This window comes from Lactuca sativa, chromosome 8, assembly GCF_002870075.4.
Source record: "Lactuca sativa cultivar Salinas chromosome 8, Lsat_Salinas_v11, whole genome shotgun sequence".
NCBI classification, from domain to species: Eukaryota; Viridiplantae; Streptophyta; class Magnoliopsida; order Asterales; family Asteraceae; genus Lactuca; species Lactuca sativa.
This window is the reverse complement of record NC_056630.2, coordinates 117275402-117292154: the sequence shown is the minus strand read 5'-3', so window position 1 is coordinate 117292154 and position 16753 is coordinate 117275402. Positions and strand designations below refer to the sequence as shown.

The window sequence follows — 16753 nt, the reverse complement described above, 5'->3', positions numbered from 1 at the left end:
TTTTTATAATAGTCTCTATATTCAATGTGTGTCACTTAATTATATCGGGCTCCGCTTGTCAACAACGACGTCTGATGTTATAAATACCGTCTAACTTGGTGATTTTTCTTTGGTGTCCCCCACTATGATTTTATTTGATGGATAGTATATCATTATTTCTCATTTTGTTTATAGAATATCTTAGAATCCAATTCAAAAAGATGTTAATCTTTTATAATTCCCGTAAATTGGGTCTTCAAAAATATCTACAAAATAACATTTTATTTGCTTTTTAAGTCGCTAAATTTGTATAATTGTATCCATTTGATCAACCAACTTTTCTTTTCGATTCTAATATTTCATCGATTACGTGGACACAACCGATGACTTTAACTCTAAGTGGGTTGGTAGCCGGTTATCATCAGTATCAATGATATAATAGAACCAAAAGAAATGTTTGTTGGTCAATTAGACGCAACTAAAACTTTAGTGACCTCATGTGTAAATTTTGTGTTATTGGTTATCATTTTGGATCAATTTCCCTACAAATAAATACATGAATTTTATTTTTAGATTGTTTTAAACCAAAATAATGTCTCTGTTTTTTGTAAACTTTCATCTAGTCATTATTCCAAAATAGCAATAATATTTAGTTTTATTTTATTATTACTAAAAAATATTTTTAAACCTGTCAAGTACTTAAATGGAATTTAATTAAATTTTTTTAACACAAATACATCTTTTATATAGTCTGCAAAAAACGGGTTCACTCTTTGTAAGATTATCTATATTCTATAATAGTCATTGTGTAAAATTAATTGATAACTACAAGTTTGATTGTTTGAACATGTGTTTTAAATACTGTCTTTTTATGTTTTCTAAACTGTTTGTAAAACTACATGTATATTCAACTTTCCTAATATATATAACACCTGTTTTCTCCAATTAAATATAATGATTTTTGTTTTGAGATGTTGGATTTTTTCCTTAAACTAAGTTTTCAATCTAGATCAGCACAGCGTGGATAACATCGGATTTCATTGACAATATTCCCTCACTTTGTGTCATTGAAAATTAATAACCAGATACAGGTTAACATTAAATATTATATCTTTGCATGTGAATATTAAAATCAAATAAAAATTGTTTTTCATTTTATATGTTATCCCCGTTAACAACTAAACTTTAACTTATAAACACTTAAATATACATTTTAAACATACGATCCAAAATAAACCTTCACATGAAACATGTATCCTTGTCATTTACGCTAGAAATAAAAAAAACTATGATATTTTTGGTACCTGGCTATAGCTGGTTTTTCAATTTTGGTCCAAAAATATCCTCTTATGCAATTTTGGTCTTATTTGAGGTTTTCTATAATTTCTTTTATCAGTATTCCAGATAAAATGATATATATTTAGGAGCAAAATTACAAAAATGACAGTCATAGTTAGCAAAAAAAATAGTAATTTTATTTTAAAAATGGACCAAAAACCATACTAGAACATCAAATAAAAACAAAAATGGGGAGTAAAATTGCAAAATTTAATTATATTAATGGACCAATAATATAATTCATTCATAAATTAAAAAGAACAGTCGTGGCAAATCCCTGTCCAATTAACCTTCAACTTGACCTTTCGAGTTATCCATTGGCCAAATAAATAAACAAGCAAAATGTGGCAAAACGGATGATCGCATCCTCTTTATTTAAAAAAAAGCTTATGTACAACTTTTACTGCATAGCATACAACTAACACAAATACCTGGCACATGGCAAAGAATCCAAAACTGAAAGAAGCTAGATATTTATTTGGTGATGTGTATGTATGTGGAAACTGAAATGAAAACAATCCAAAATGTCAAAAGAATCACCGGAAATTATGGGGTAGGTGGTGGTGCTGGTGGCGGGGATGGCGGCGGCCTTATCTGGTAGTAGTAATCCAAAGAGTTTGTGGCTGCCGGAGCTGGGAATTCTGACCATGCAATTGCCATGCCCAGTTGGTGGGTCCCTGAAAACACCCTCCATTAATCATTCCGCTGTTTCTTGTTCCAACCTGAAAATAATTCAACTTTAATTTTATAAATATCTAAATTAATTATAACAACTGTAAAAACACAATTCATATGAAACTAAAAATTTAAATCAAAGATAATTAATTAACCTCGTGGTGGGGTAAGAAGGTAGGATGCATGGCTGACCATGGTGGACGACGGTCAGAAATCATTGGTAGACCTTTAAGTGTCTTTGTAGCTCCGTTATCTGTCTGTTATATGAAGGTTAAGTGTTTTTTTTTTTTTATGATGGAATTAAGGAATTGTGCATTCCGTTGGAATGAAAAACATTTTTGCTTTGTTTTGTGGAGTGAAATTATTACCTGTAATCTTCTAATGTCATGTAAGCCATGATTCAGCTGTTGCATATGATCTAAGTTTCCATTCCTAGTTGAAGTCTTTCCAAGACTCGTAGGAGTTGAGATTCCCAAGTTTAAATCCAGATTGTGATCGTTTCCTGCATCATATTACACAGAAAGTTGAGTGTCGTTGAAATTTAAAAAAAAATATACGGAGTATATAAATATAAATCTGTGAGATTTACCAAAATGAGTTGCAGAAAAAGTCTCCCCTTTTCCAAATTTGTTGATGGTCAAGCCTCGGTACTTTGAGTTTCCCCTTGAAAACCCATTGCTATGGCGCCTTAGTAAGTGCACGAATTCTTCTTTGGAAAGATTCTTGATCTGCTATAATAATACAACAAGAACAAAGTAAAAACAAAGAGGTTGATTGTTGAATTGAATCGACTAGATTATGAATTGTGATGAAAACCTGATTCATGTCTTCCTCATAATCACATAGATTGAAATTTATGTCGGCATCAACACCCCTAAATTTGATAGCGGCTCGATCATAGGCTCTGGATATCACAACAATCAACAATTGAACTCCGTTGATAAGCTTGAAAAGTTTAACGAGAAAAGGTTACAAGAAAGATGTGAAAATTAACATCAGATTGTATACCTAGCTGCAGAATGAGCAGTGTCAAATCCTCCTAAAGAAACAAATATCAAAATTGTCAGATGTTTGAAGAAGAACAAGCAAATATTTGTTACTAAAAGGGGAAAGAATTAGGTGGCCAATCAATTAATCCTTATTACCTAAATAGACTTGTTTCCCGCAATCCCTACATCAAACACATTGGTACAGGAATAATTTAGAAGGAAAGCTACGTACAGAAATGTCAAAAACAATTAAAAAAGATAAAATCAAACTCAGGAACTAACCAGATATGCGATTCCCATCTACCAGTTCTTCTATAGAAGGTAACTCCTCTGTATTGTGAGCTTCTAGACCTAGGCCCCCTCCTACTCTTCTTCCCCACTTGACTTTGTTGTATAGTCGGCTTCTGTTGTTGTACTGGTATCGATCTCATCTCTTGCAATTCCTTATTATTAGGGAATAACAACAAGGAATTCATCTGCTGCCCTTGATTGAAACTTCCTCCGCCATGACTCATCGGAAAAAGTGACCGAGTCACGAACTCGGACCGGGTCTGAGCCTGAGTCTGACTTGTTCGATCCTCATCGTTACTGTTGCTGAGCAGAGCACCAGTGTCCCCAACCTTTAAGATGTCAAAATTGAAGCAATGAAAGCTGTCTTCATCGCCGATAGCAGAAACGGAGTCTTCGTCGCCGCCATCAACGACATTACTGGAATTACAACCTTCTGCATTCACTACCGATGAATTTGAAGTGGCTGATTCCTCCACATCCCCTCGAAAATCCGTCACCAAGTCTTCGTGAACAATGCTCAGATTAAGATCCAACATCACTACAGTTTCAAATATTAATTAGCTTGATTTTAAGTGATTTTACGATAAGTCAAGCTACTTCACCGGAAGTTACCGGAGAAATCAACAACAGCCGCACAACGAGTTATTGATTTACCTAAACAGTAACCAGAGATAAGTACTTGACACAACTGGAGAGAGAGAGAGAGAGAGAGAGAGAGAGAGAGAGATTGGACGTATGAATAGGGGAACATGCAGTGCCACTCCTGATTTAAGACCGAACAACCGATCAACCTTCGGCGACCGGTAATACGGGTTTCCGGTTATTTTCTTTTAATAAATAATAAAGATAGATGCTATCATCTTTTTAATGTATTTTACATGGTTTTATAACATTTCCTCTTGGATTCAAACTCAAAATCATGTGGAAATAATTGTACGAGGCTGAGTGATTCCAAATTTCAAAATCGTATCCATTAATAATGATTTTTATATTTATATTTGAACACTGATTTTCATGTTTTAATAATCAAAATCGTGTGAAGCCGATTGAACAATAGTAACATAACGATATGATGGGTAGGATACAATTAATTGAAGGATTTCATCAATTAAAATTGAAAGGGGTAGGCAAAGAAAGAAGAAGAAACAGAAATCCATTAGATTTTATAGTCGGGAATAACTTAAATCAATATGCGGTATTCTATTTTGGTTACTACACATTCATTTCTTTTGTACACCTAAGGTTTCTAAACAATATTCAATTTTTTTTTGTTGTAATACATTTTTATGTGTTTTTTATTAATTTCATTACCAATATTTATTATTTATAATTAATAATGATTAAATTCTACCTTGTTGATATCTATATTTTACATCTTGGTTCATTAAATGAAACGGAATGTAAATCAAAAGTTGCCACTTGCAAGTAGGTGTATATAAACTGTATCAAATACTATTATTTATAATTAATAGAAAATGTATATTGTTCCTGCTTGAGTGCCATAAACCAACAAATGCAATTTGAAGAATACATGTGTTTGAGTGTGATTCCCATCAACAACCGGAGTTAGAGGTCTTGTATGGTATTTGCCGATGTTCTTCATCAATTTAGGCATTGTAACTGTATTTAGACTAGAGAAGGTCTCATCTAACCAACACCCATCCACAAAGATGTGCTTATTCTTTAGTAGGATCAGAAAGACGTTGGAAAAAACATGAAGGATTTTCATTTTTTGGATGACAATAATAATGATTTTTTGCCTTTGGTTTCGATAATCATTCTGGTAAAAATATGTAGAAGACTAATTTTTCAGGTGAATTGTAATGGAACAAGACACATTTCCGTTACTATCTTTTTGGGTCGATGATATAAGATTATAGGGAAATTTTATTATTAATGAAACTTTATTATAAATAAAAATATAAAACTATGTATATCAGAATTATGCGATAGTTCTACTCTTTTTAACTAGTGTTATTTGTTAGAAATTTTCTAAAAAAATTATAAATAATAACTCATAAATCCATACTAAAATAATGAAATTTAGGCCACAAAATCGAAACAAATATGTACATTTTACAATAATTTCCCTAAGAAAAAACATCATAAATGGTCCCTGTGTTTTCCCAGATTCTGAAGTTTAGTCCCCGTAGTTTAAAAATCTCATAAATGGTTCCTGTGCTTTCAAAACTTTTGATAGATGGTCCTGATTGCTAACTCCGTTAACTTTTGTCCGTTAAGTGAGGGGCATTTTGGTTATTTCACACCACAGGGACCATTTATAATCTTTTCAGTTATTTATTTTTTAAAAAGAAAAAACTAAATATAATTATTTAATATATAAAATCTCTCTCTCTCTCTCTCTCTCATAGAACACATATACATACATTAAACCAATACTTTCCAGCAACGGAAAGGTAAGCTACAACCTTGACTACCAATCGAAGAACGACGATGCGTGGTACACCTCTGGTGTCGTTCTCGAAAATGGAAAGCGACTGCGCGTCAAGTTCAAGGATTTCAAGTTAGGTGACGCTGATGAGGTATTCTCTATGGGTAATTTCTCCAAACGCGATGAACTGGAAGAATTTCTCCGTCGATTTCGTCCGGTGTCCGTGCCGGTCGAGGAGAACGAGTGCTCCACAGTGATCGAAGGCATGACGGTGTGTGCTACTTATAAAGCCGATGGATCAATTCAATACTTCGACGCCATTGTTGATGGTGTATGTATCTTACCTATAATTTAGGGCAAATACACAGTTTTCGATCACCTGCTCGAACAAGTAGACAATCGCATTCTATTCTCACTAATCATTTCAGTATCATCTTCATCCAATTTCGATACCTTTATCTGACATAAATCATACTGAGACGTTAAAATTCTCTCGTTCCATTACTCATCCGTAGCCTTCTTGTCCCAAATTGAACTCTCTTCTTACTTAATCTGAATAAAACTAACTAGAAGAAGAAGCTTCTGTATAAGAAATCACTCACCAATCATCACAACTTCCGAATTCATATCAGTAGATAGATAGATTCGAAAAAGCATATTACTAGTTCTGATTTGTTTATTTAGGCAAGAAATTGTTCTTCCCATTTTGTTCATAGTTTGCTGTTATCCACTGGATAGGTTTGTTGCAAAGAGCATAAACTTGAGAAGTGCGTATGCACTTATTTACTATGCTGGAAACATGGCCCTGGTGAAGGCACCGTAACTGCACAAAGTATTGTTGATATATGCTTCATTATGTCTAGTGCCCCTGATCCCAGAGTTACTGACTTTGCAAAGCTTGTGATGGAAAAACTCTCTTCTCAATCTAGTCTCACACCTAAGACTCCATTTTCTGTCCAGAAAAACAAGCTCAAACCAAACTCTTAACAAGTTACAAGTAAGTTCTTCAGTGCATGACACTTTCTCTTGCAGTTTGTGATTTCTTGTAATAATCTGTAAAGGGTTCTTTCCTTGATTTGTAGGAATTCAGTGGTGATGTAGATCAACTAGCTGTGAGAGAGAGAGAGAGAGAAAGAAAGTATTGGTTTTAATGTTTGTATATGTGTTATGTGTGAGAGAGAGAGAGTATTGGTTTTAATGTCTGTATATGTGTTCTGAGAGAGAGAGAGAGAGACAAAGAGAGATTTTATATATTAAATAATTATATTTAGTTTTTTCTTTTTTAAAAAAATAACTGAAAAGATCATAAATGGTCCATGTGGTGTGAAATGACAAAAATGTCCCTCACTTAACGGACAAAAGTTAACGGAGTTAACAATAAGGACCATCTGTCAAAAGTTTTGAAAGCACAGGGACCATTTATGAGATTTTTAAACCACGGGGACTAAACTTCAGAATCTGAGAAAACACAGGGACCATTTATGATGTTTTTTCTTTCCCTAATAATTAAATTTTTAAAAATTTAAGAATAGATACCTACTTCTTAGACGATGACAAGACATATAAAGTAGTAGTCCTTATCACAGTTTCATGTAAGCTCTCATGAAACAAAAAATAAATACAAATTCCTATGTCTTTGGTATTATTTTTATCTCCACTATAATCTATACAGTTCAAACGAGTATTTCCTTTTTTTATGCCGTATTCAAACCGTTGCATAATCTTAAGTAAAAATTGACCCACAAAGATCGATTCCACACAACTCTCTCATGAAGATTGAATTATGCAATTCATGATACCAACATTTGTTATTTGATTAGGCATTGCATATGACATGTTGTGTGTTATTGGCCGGCAAGTGCTTCGTAGATCTCATTTTTGTAGTTACAATTTAATCAAGTTTGTAATACGAGATCAGACTTGAGTAAGAATTATGAACACAAGATCTAAATATAATCTGTTTGACTCTATTACGCTTTCTGGAAAATAAAAAGAAATATTAGAGAGTACAAGTCGAATGCAAATGCTCCTCTCTAACTCTAGTATTCATTCCATATATAGGGATAAAGAAAGCGTACAAAAAATATAAGGGACTAAGGCCCCGTTTGTTTATCTCTTAATTGAAAAATTAAGAGGCAATGTCTTAAAAATTCAGATTCAGATTGTTTGTTTGCATCTTATTTTTTACCTCTTAAAATTATAATTGCCTCTTATTTTTTCAGATGTTGAACAAGATCTGAAAAATAAAAAAACAAGCCGCCTACCTATTTTGCCCTTATAACGATCGGACAATTCTCTTCCGTCTTTTCTTCCTTCGCATCTACTCCCACTCCCAATCGCTCTGGTTCTCTTCACCAGCAAGGATCTGACGAGGCCTTTACCCTTCCCCGTCGACGATGCTTCTCCCTGGAACGCCGCCGCTGCCGTCACACGTCCTCCCGCATCGACTTCAGGTATGTGTTTCTTCTTTTTGAATTTGATTTCTTTGCTATTCTTCTATCTTCCTTCTCCTGAAAATTGATTTCCTTGCTGCTCCCAAACCTGAAAATCAAAAATCGAAATCATCTTATGTTATTTGTTCCTGATTTGTTCAAAAACGAAATCGGGTATGTGTTTCTTCTTCTTAAAATCGATTTCTTTGTTATTCTTCTTTCTTCCTTCTTCTGAAAATCGATTTCCTTGCTGCTCCCCAACCTGAAAATCAAAAATCGAAATCATCTTATGTTATTTGTTTCTGATTTGTTCAAATAACGAATTGAGTTATGCATAATCTTAAGTATGTTTGCTTGAATCGAAGGTAATTTGCTCGATTTCTCTGTGTTATAGATATTGCAACCTTTGTGTAACTGTGATTTGCAACTTGTAGCGCGAATTTTATGAATCTCTTCCTCCCTTCATTTATGTGTTTATTTGTTGAATGGAGGTTTGACATTTGTAACTGGAGCACTAGTTCATCTTTGTGTTTATTTGTTGAGCAATATTTTTGAAAATGTGCTCTTTGTTCTAATTTGTTCCTTTTTATTGATATATTTTTGTTGATATATGTGGATGTATAGCTGAAATTGAATTAATTTGTTGAAATTGAGTTCATTTGCTGAATTCATTTGTTATGGGCTGTTTGTTCATTTGGGTATTTTTTTTTGAAAAAACTTGTGTTATGATTAGTGATTAATGGGTAAGATGATGGTTTAAGATCATGTTTCCAGTTTGACGGATTTCATCACATATGTTTTTAAGGTGTGGTTTCACTGGTTACAGAAATGGGAGAAAAGGAAGAGAACATATTTTCCCAATGTTAGAATTGAAGGGGGTAATGAGAATGAATTGGCGTTGGAATGGAATGGAATTCCACTTGCGAAGAGTTTCTGTTTGTATGTATTTAGATGCATGACTAGATAAAATTATAGATTTGTACATAAATTAATAATTAATTATTCATACATTTAAGTTTGATTTGGATTGATGTTTAATTTTGATTTATTTAATTTGGATTTTTTATTTTTTCTACATAATTATTCAAGAAGTTGATTTGGTTATTTTATAAACAAAAACATTGAATTTAGCAAAATTAATACAAAAGGGTAAAACGGTCATTTTTATAATTCAGCACTGTAATTCAGAGGTTCCAACCAAACAACAATTCAAAATTCAGATCTTAAAAATTCAGACCCTTTTAGAAATTCAGACCTCTTAAAATTTCAGATCTTAAAAATTCAGATCCTGCCAAACAGCCCCTAAGACACTTAAGTTTCGAAACTAAATGCCCTTATAATAAACAAACATACAAACATATTTCGATACTAAATATGACCTAGACAAAATTCGACACCTTACAACATCTTTCGACCTCAACATTCTCCCCCTTTGTGAGAAGTGGCGAAACTAAGTCATCAACATCAAAGCAACTTGATGTATCACCCTTCGAATCTCAGCATACCAGTTCACCACTTTGCGAATTTCAACTTTATCACCTTCATTGTTATTTTCACAACTATTCATTCAAACAATAAGGTTGCTATAATGAGAAGTGGTATATCTCTCAACATCACAGACTTGAAACAAGAACTTTGTTGTTTTCCCTTTCTTGTTCTTTCCTACGAATACAATCCCAAGAGGCTTCTAACATATCTCGCCATCTTCATAGCTCTTCAAACTAGCTTGGCTCTTCAACACTGATGGAGGCACAGTGATTTATTTACCAACAGCCAAAGCTAATTCGACATCAGTTAAAGCAAGATATTCATAGAAATTGTCTATGAACAACTTGATGTGAGCAAATCCAATTAGAAAATCTTATTTGCTTGTTAACTGAAGCTTTGAAACATTAGTTGCCTTCAAAATTCTTTTAACACAAATCAAGTCATGTGGATTCATCAAAGGGAAGTCAGCAACAGAAAAGTCGAAAACTATGTTGTTTGCTCTGACAACATGCTAGCGATAATTATGCAACGTTCCCTCGAATAGAACATCTTTGGAAATATTGAGATCTCGAACTATCTTGGCCAGTGACCAAATTTCTTCTTCCCTTATTCCGAGAACATCATGAAAATGAATCTTCAAGCGTTTGAACTCTTCTTTGTCTTCAAACTTATCAGCAATTTGATATTGTTCAACCATAAACATCATCTTGTTGATAGGGAAATCTAACTGATTAAAATTAGTATTCTCTGTAGCATAACTTTTTGGGTATCTTCTCGAAGTCATGCATTTCCCCAGTAACAACTAATGCTTCAATATTTTCATAGCAATAGTGTTTTGAAGGATCACCCTTTTCCATACTAGGAGGATCATTAGCACTTTGTCGAAGATTGCTTTGAATTTGCCTTTGTTTCTCCATTTCTTTCTCAACAGCAGCTTTCTTTTCTTTAGCAGTAGATTCTATGGAAATGCCTTTTTTTTTCATTTCTTCTGTCGATGGAGGTGGCTTCGAAGAACTTGAACCTCCAACTGTAGAACCAATTACAACACCTTTCGTTAAGGGCTTTGCTGTTGTTGTTATTGAAGTAATTGTAGATGAAATCTTGGGCAATGGAATGGGAATTTGAGTAGACATGAATTTCCCAACTACTTTATCATCTTCATCACCTTTCGAAGAACCACTTCCTCCAATATTGGCTTTTGAACCCATGCTTATTCCAACACTTCCCTTTTCTCCCCTTACACCCCTGTATGAATAGGTGGGGCATCTGTTGGCATTAAAGTAGCTCGTTTCGCAAGTGGAGCTAATTCTGTAAAAACCCGATCTAGGTATCAATCTAAAACACAAGATTAGTGCGTAATCCTAATCAAGTGATAAACACAAAACAATAAATACTAATCAAGAACACAAACACGAATCTTCAATGCACACTATTATTGATTAATAGTCTGGTACATAAGATCAAACGATTTCTCTCTAACTGTTAATGCTCTCTAAATCTCTCTCTGATAAAACCGAATGACTAACTCTCTTCACAACTGAAAATAATATATTATATACTAATACTTAATTACTAAATCTCAACCCAACCGAAAACATCATTATGCCCACCGAAATCACATGGTGATTTCGGTCCAAGTACCATCAAGATCATAGTGATTTCGGTCCTAAACCAAGAACTCTAAAAGCCTTGAGAAGCAAAGTATAAACCACAAATTTATGTTCTAACAATCTCCCCATTGGTTTATAGCTTTCTTTTCTTTTCAGTCTTTCTTGATCTTGACTTAGAGCTCTTTCCTCGATCTCTTCATGTCTTGACTACAAGATGTACATATGAATATTCTTAATGAATAACTTCATCTTTAGTAATTGGAATTCCTTCAAAATTTGACTTTTAATACACACTGGGCATAGAGGCTACTTGTATTGGTTCTTCAAGATCAACACGATCAGCTTTAAATTTCTTCCGTGATAATTACATATGTTCGATGCTTCTTGATCACTTCAGCAGGTTCATAGATAGTAGCAAATTGATTGAGAATGCTTCTTGATCCTTACATGTGGAGAATGTATCTGAGAATACATTTGAGTCTCCGCAGTTTTGCATGACAAAAAGAATGTCAAGACCCTGGACGGGATGTTCAGCGATATCTATTTCCCGGTTGGGTGAATCGCCCTGGTGCCATGACTATTCTTAGGTTACATGAACTGACTATTGGATAATGTGTCTAAGTCCATAACTATTTATGGCATGTACTTCACCCGGTTGGCATGGTCCATTTGGGTTGCATGGCATCATGATAATTGGATGGACAAAATGAGAAGAAGGACAATTATGATTTGTTAATATATTTTAAGTTATAATATATTAATATGAAATCGTATTATTTAATTAGTATTGATCAAGAATTAATTTGGAATTAATTTTGTGATAAAAAAGAGACTAATTAAATATACGGGGTTGATTATGTAAATCATCCATTCTTATATAGTGGGCTAATGATCCATGGTTTATTGAATTGGGCTAAAACGCATTGGGTGCTCCATGGAGGTTAAAACCCATAGATCATGGAGGAAATGAAAATCCATGTCAATTAGGGTTTACATGATGTAACCCTATTTGTGACACACTATATAAACACCCCATAGGCTAGCAAAATCGGCACTAAGACTAGAACAAGGAGGGCTAGCCAATTTGGAGTGATAGTGTACTTATCTCAAAGTTATTCCAAGAGTTGTGGTCTTGTGTGAAACATTTGAGGCATCACATTTGGGGTGCTAGGCTCACAAAGTTCTTAAGGAATCCAAGCAACAAGAAAGGTATGTTCTTCTACTAGCTTTTATGTTTCAAGTTCCCCATGCCATGCTAGTTAGGTTAAGAACCTTGGAAAAATCAAATTTGCATGTATCTTAGTAAAACATAGATCCAAGGTTTCTAGGGTTGCATGTACACCATAGGAGTGTTAGAATGCTCAAAAACCTTCAGTGGTATCAGAGACTAGGCTTGTTTTCTTGATACTTGATGCAAATTGTTGAAGAAAATCGAAAATTATGCATTATGCTGAGTGAACTCGCCGAGTCCATGGGGGTACTCAACGAGTCCATGCATATATTCATCCTACTGTTCGAGTAGGTTCGTGCACTCGACGAGTAGGAGGCCCAAAGTGCAGTTTTTCGAGTTTTGCTGCTGGAAATTGACTAGAATCATTACCCTAAACTATTTTGGACTGATAAAACCTGTTTTTGATGTGGTAATGATTATGCTAATCCATTTACAATGGTTATTATCAAAATTTCAAGTACTATATGTGTTTATATATATAAGATCAAGTCGTTTTACCATTAGTATATATATATATATATATATATATATATATATATATATATATATATATATATATAAGATCAAGTTGTTTTACCGTTAGTAGGCCTCATTCACGAAGCCGGTCTATAAGGGGGGTATAAGGTTGTTGCCTATAAAATGACAGCTTAATGGGTGTCCACTCTCACCTACTGCTTCCTTAATTGGTGGAGGGTCGTTAGCCGAATGGGTAGGACAATGAATTTAATTCTCATTAAAAGTATAATGATTATAGAGTAACTAAATGTTTTATAAATTCTCAATCTTAGTTACTTTAGGAAAATGTGAATTTGGTGCTAACCCATGAAATTACACGGTGCACCTTGCTTAAGTCGTTAGTGGAGCGTGTGTGGTTAACTGACACACTAACTTGGATTTAACAAGGTTGGCAAAGGGTGGCTTAAGGTTTATCATAGATCAGCGAAGCATGTGTGGTTAACTGACACATCGATTAGGTGATAAACATTAAGAGTACCAAGTATGTTTGCATGGTTATTCACACCTTGTTTTGTGATCCTCGGCATCCCAATCACAAAACTTGAAGGGCACAATGGAGATTGAAACATGCCATTAAAAAGTTCAATGAATCTCAAAAGAATCTAGGAGTTTCAAAAACCAATTAAAACCTAATAATTCATTTCGTTTTCATGGTGGAAATTGGTAAATCATCATTCACCTACCTTCAAATATTTTATAGCTTGGATTACGGCATCTCTCTTCTAAGTTATAAAATATTGTGTTGGGTCCTATCCTTAATATTACATTTGGGTGTCTTATTACGGACTGTCTTTATATCTAATCTAAAACTTGTCTTTCTTCTTTTTCAGATGTCTTCCAACAATGCTGCTTCAGGCCCAAACCCTACCGGATCCTTCTCTCTCATGAACCTTTGTGGGAGAGTCATCTTTGATAGGACTAATTTCAATGATTGGATTAGGAACATAAGGATGGTCACTCGCTATGAGGACAAGGAATATGTCCTTGACAATGAACTGAAGGAACTTGATGAGTCTTCTGCTACTCCCGAGGAGATCGCTGACTTCAGGACTCATGAGAGAGATGCCACTAAAGTGGCATGTATCATGCTGGCCACGATGACAGCCAAGCTCCAAAAGTCCTATGAGGACTTTTATCCATTTGAGATGCACTAGGATCAGATGGAAAGATACCATCAGAGTGCTCATCAAGAGCGATATGAAATAATCTCCTCCATGATAACAACACGAATGAAATATGGTGAACCCATCACGGGCCACATGCAAAAAATGCAAAGGTTTGTGGACCGTCTGCTGAAGTTGAATGTGAACTTTCCCGAGGAGTTGGAAATTGACATCATATTGCACTCCTTAATTTCTTGTTATGATCAATTCCGAATGACCTATCACATGAACAAGGAGGAGGTTACACTTAGCAAACTTCAAGGACTTCTGAACACTGTCGAAAGTGGTCTTAAAGGTAAATCGGTTGTTACCACTCCTACTCCTACCACCGCCCCTATTCTAGCTATCGGGCAAGGTAAAGGGAAGAAGAGGAAGAGCCCTTCGATGGGTACCAAGGGAAAGTCTCTTGATGGCTCTTCTTCAAGTAGAACCAAAGGTGGTTCAGTTACTCCTTCTGCCAACCCTAAAGAGGTTGAATGCTTCTATTGCCATGAAAAGGCGCACTGGAAGCGAAACTGCCCAAAGTACTTGCAAGATGTTAAGGGTGGGAAAGTGAAACCTAACCATGCATGTATTTACACTATATTGTCTAATAACTCACCATATTCTAATTCTTGGGTCCTTGATACAGGTTGTGGTATTCACATATGTTCTTATTTTCAATGACTAAGAAGAAGTGAGAATATGGAGCATGGGAAGATAAACTTGATCATGGGGAATAAGAAAGTTTCACCTGTCACCAAGATTGGATTTTATTCTTTGTTGTTAAGTAGTGGGTTAAGATTAGATTTGAATAAATTTTGTTACTCATCTGAAATGGCAAGAAATATTATTTACTTTCATGGTTTGTACAAACAAGGATTTATTTTTTCATTTGATAACGTGGTGACATTAATGATTTCTATAATAATGTTCTTTATTTTAAAGCATTACCTTGTGATGGTGTATATGAAACTGTGTTGGTTGTAGATAACCTAGGAAATAATGTGTTTTGTATCGATTCTTCCACTAGCTTGGATAAAGCATCATTATGGCATTGTCGTCTTGGACATGTTAGCAAGACACGCAAAGGACAACTCCAAAAGGATGGAGTCTTGGAGTCATTTGACCTAAAGTCGGATGATAGTTGTGAATCTTATTTACTTGGAAAAATGATAAAGTCACCCTTCACTGGTACCTGTTCTAGGGGTGAAGGTTTGTTGGATCTCGTACACACAGATGTGTGTGGACCCTTCAGAACCGCCACAAGAGATGCTAACCGCTTCTATGTGACTTTTACTGATGATTATAGTAGATATGGCTATGTCTACTTAATCAAGCATAAGTCAGAAACCTTTGAAAAGTTCAAAGAGTTTAAACAGGAAGTTAAGAATCAGCTGGGCAGGAACATTAAGATGCTTCGATCCGATCGAGGTAGTGAGTATCTTAGTACAAATTTCCTTGACTATCTTAAGGAATGTGAGATTGTCTCACAATTGAAACCTCCCAGAACACCACAGTTTATTGGTGTGGATGAGAGGCGTAATCGAACCTTTTTGGACATGGTTCATTCCATGATGAGTTGAGCTTCGCTACCAATCTCATTTTGGGGGTATGCCTTAGAGACTGTCACTCATATTCTTAATCTAGTCCCTACCAAAAAGGTTGCCAAAACACCTCACGAGATGTGGAGTGGGAAAGTTCCTAATTTGGACCACATCAATATTTGGGGTTGCGGGGCTTTCGTGAGGCGCGATACTCATGATACGCTCGAACCTTGAAGTGAGCGATGTATTTTCATCAGCTACCCACATAAATCTTTGGTTACCTCTTCTATAGACCCAATGATAATGTGGTCTTTGTGGCAAGGAGAGGATTCTTTCGCGAGAGAGAAATCATAAGCCAAGGAAACAATAGGAGGCAAATTTACCTTGAAGAAATTCAAGATTCAAGTGGTGAAGGAACCTCAAACCCTAACAGTCAACCTGAGGAGGAAACTCTTGTTGATCTAACTGACGAGTCTGTACCTCTGAGGCGTTGCACGAGAGTTAGGAATGCACCTGAGCATTACTATGGTTTCCATATTACTATGCAAGGTGATACACTTGTCAGTGATAGTACACTGGTAAGTATGGATGAACCTCACAGCTACACAGAAGCCATGGCAGGCCCCGAGTCTGCTAAATGGAAAGAGGCTATGGACAATGACATACAATCCATGTATGACAATCAAGTTTGGAACTTGGTTGACAATCCAGGTTGTAAGACATTCGGGTGCAAATGGATCTTCAAGAAGAAGACTGACATGGATGGTAATGTACACACTTATAAGGCGCAACTGGTTGCAAAGGGATTTTCTCAAACTCCGGGAGTTGATTATGATGAGACCTTTTCACCAGTAGCGAAGATTAAGTCTATTAGGGTTATGCTAGCCATTGTTGCATTTCATGATTATGAAATATGGAAAATGGATGTTAAACCCGCTTTCCTTAATGGAAAGTTGGCTGAGGATGTTTACATGAGTTAGCCAGAGGGTTTTGTCAACACAGAGTACCCTAATAGAGTGTGTAAACTTGAGAAATCCATCTATGGATTGAAACAAGCACCCCGCAGATGAATCTTTGTTTCGATGAGAAAGTCAAAGAGTTTGTTTTTTCAAGGAGTGAAGAT

The 16753-nt window shown here is 35.1% G+C and overlaps 1 protein-coding gene across 2 annotated transcripts; it reads right to left on the bottom strand.

Annotated features, from left to right (window-relative positions):
* Positions 1 to 1660: 1660 nt before the first annotated feature.
* On the bottom strand, positions 1661 to 4079 carry LOC111897076 (ethylene-responsive transcription factor RAP2-7). 2 transcript variants are annotated; one of them, XM_052766082.1, is made up of 9 exons: positions 3927 to 4075; positions 3264 to 3810; positions 3138 to 3163; positions 3001 to 3031; positions 2809 to 2896; positions 2582 to 2723; positions 2361 to 2494; positions 2148 to 2249; positions 1661 to 2039 (listed from the first exon to the last, which is right to left on the bottom strand). In XM_052766082.1, the coding sequence occupies exons 1-9, from the start codon at positions 4021 to 4023 to the stop codon at positions 1908 to 1910; spliced, it is 1299 nt and encodes a 432-aa protein (XP_052622042.1). In that variant the 5' UTR covers positions 4024 to 4075; the 3' UTR covers positions 1661 to 1907. The 2 variants fall into 2 exon arrangements, 1 of the variants encoding a protein (XP_052622042.1); XR_008225419.1 differs by having other exon boundaries at positions 1896 to 2039; positions 2148 to 2245; positions 3927 to 4079.
* Between the last annotated feature and the right edge of the window lie 12674 nt (positions 4080 to 16753).